The following is a 2,500-nucleotide window of genomic DNA, read 5'->3' as shown; positions in this document are numbered from 1 at the left end:
CCCATATAAACTTTGAATGCAAGGATGGAGGTCTCATTTTCACGAAAAATTTCTTGCCATAACTTTATAAGATTGTTGCATGCATCAAATCTCAGACCGTCTAGACTATTTCGAGGAAAAAAAAATTGCATTCAAAAAGAACAGTTCTTTAATTGTTGTCGCTTAGACGATTGCTTTGGTTTAAAAGAGACTTACCTAACTACGGCATGATTGAAACTTCTGGTAGAAGTTCTCGTAAACCACGGCCAAGTGGTTGAGAAATTTAAATTCTGAGGTAAAAAGAAAGTGATATATCGTAGAATCTTCCATATACATGTAAGCCTTCTTTTGTTGCCTTTACTAGTGCAATTAAAAACATGGCATTGTTTTGTATTACCTAACTCTCTTCGCTAACGTTGAATCATGTGGTTTCATGGTACGTGCTATCCTGTTATCTGTTTTTGACTTTACACCTAGCTGGGACCCCTCTTCACGAATTATTCCAGGCAGAGTTCTTCAGCAACTCTTGACATAACAACAACGGAAGTGTATTAACAGTTTTACCTAGTTGATATATACTTCGCTATGTAATGGGTCTTTTAATGTTTTGATCGATGATCCACTCCTGACCGACCGACCGACCGACCGACCGACCGACAGACAGACAGACAGACAAACAGACAGACAGACAGAAGATGGATCGATGGATGGAGGATGGAACACTCGTGAAGTTTGTAAATCACTCTCCTAACGCCTAGTGATTTACAAACATTTCGAGGGTTCTCCCAACATCCCAAGTGGTTTATTGCACCGGTAAACCCATAGAAACAGTGGTCTATTGCTAAAATAAAATAAAATTGTTCTTCCCCAAAGCGATGGCACACGTCAATTCTGGATCTGGAGAGAATGGTATGTACTGTTTCCTTGACTGATCTTATCTAATTCTTCTTAATGTAGTTCAGTTTAGAATTTCAAAACTGAATTCTGCTGTAATAGAGAAACTCCCATCATAGCCCTTGGAGAACCAAATTAAAAATGTAAAGAAGGGAGTACCAAATATTTGATTAATTTAGTCAAGGAATGGGCTGAAATCGATCTACAAACACATCGAAGAAAGAGTCTCGATACAGTTAAGGCCGAGCATACTTTTGCAGACACCTTAATTTCTTCAATCGATGTGTTCGTAGTTCGATTCCAGCCGATTTCTTGAATGAAATAACCCAATATTCGGTACTCGTTTGTTCACATTTGTAATTTGGTTCTTCGGGGCTATTGAAAAAGTGAAAACAATTTCAGTCATTTTCTCACCAGTCTTCTCTTACTCGACACGAATTAAGCCGGTGGAATTGCCCCAATCATTGGACTGATTAGATGCAATGTAGGGCCATCCATATCTCCATGACAAAGACAAGCAGGAAAACTCAAACGTTGGCAAATTTCTACGCTATTTGCTACAGTAGCACTGAGTGTTGTAAGCAAAAAAAAAACATGCGAGGTTCGTTTAGTACAGTGTTGCAAGCCAAAAAACAACATGCAGGGTTCGTTTAGTAGTAGTGTTGTAACCAAAAAAGGAAACACGCCTCTTGTTTTAAATCGATACCTAATGATTCCAATTTTCGGTAAAAGAGCCTTTTGAAATATGGTTACCGCAGAAATGTTAAATCAAAACACCAACAATTGGACCAACAGACTGATGATAAAAGCATTTTAACAAAGGTCTCAAATTGTGATCACTAATGCTTTAAAGCTACATGATAAGCGCAGGCGCTGACCTCCCTGTCCCCTTTTCTTTCGCCTTAAAGCGCGCAAGCGCCGTCGTTTCATAAAATGGGGCAGAGATAAGGTTTGAAGGATAGTAATTTCTCCTTAAGCGAAACATTAGAACAAAGATTAGAGAAAGCAGTTTGCAAGCCAGGCCGCTGCTTCCATCTCTTCCAATTCACTTTTGCACTACGCTAGCTACATGGTAAAAACAAGTGTGACGTTAAATGTTTATTGAATAAGCAAATTAGACAAGCCAATCAGTCCTGTAAGGGCAAGAACTTTATCTGATTGAAATGATATTGTTGCTTTGATTTTTGTGTAATTATGATGGTTTCTTTCTCAATTCAGGTTCAATAGTTACCTTGACATTAAGAGTTACAACTAATTGCAGCGGTGTTAGGTTGATGACGTTAAACGACAGCTTGCAGAACAATGTGAGTAAAAGCAAAACCGTACTTAGTTCCAACACAGCAACATGCAATCCTCGCACGTTATTACCGTTTTTAAACATTTAATTAAAAATTTTGGCCTGAAATAGAGCGGCTTTTGCGCAGTCAAGTCTGGAAATGGGTATAGCATAGAATAAAACATTTGTCATTAATTATTATTATATCTCATTTAAATCTATGTGTAGGGGTGTACCGCTGGGTCACTGAGGCCTTTACCCTATACTTGACCATGAACAACCTATCGTATCTACCCTATCTTACACTAGACACTAAAACCTCCTACCCTATCCCTAGTACAGAAACTGTCA

At 38.4% G+C, this 2,500-nt stretch overlaps 1 protein-coding gene across 2 annotated transcripts in view; it reads left to right on the top strand.

Annotated features, from left to right (window-relative positions):
* Positions 1–2,500, top strand: part of LOC110069503 (uncharacterized) — a 66,672-nt gene that overhangs the window by 42,427 nt on the left and 21,745 nt on the right. Inside the window, exons 3-4 of one of the 2 annotated variants that reach the window (XM_089298010.1) lie at positions 853–888; positions 2,092–2,177. The exons of the other annotated variant lie outside the window; for it this stretch is intronic. Of the exons in view, the coding sequence (XP_089154136.1) occupies positions 853–888; positions 2,092–2,177 (122 nt within the window). The remainder of the gene's footprint in view (positions 1–852; positions 889–2,091; positions 2,178–2,500) is intronic. 2 annotated transcript variants of the gene reach the window in all.

This window comes from Orbicella faveolata, unplaced genomic scaffold (assembly GCF_042242905.1).
Source record: "Orbicella faveolata isolate gen_17 unplaced genomic scaffold, um_ofav_v1 contig_3, whole genome shotgun sequence".
In the NCBI taxonomy this organism is placed as follows: Eukaryota; Metazoa; Cnidaria; class Anthozoa; order Scleractinia; family Merulinidae; genus Orbicella; species Orbicella faveolata.
This window is presented reverse-complemented; position numbering and strand designations above follow the sequence as displayed.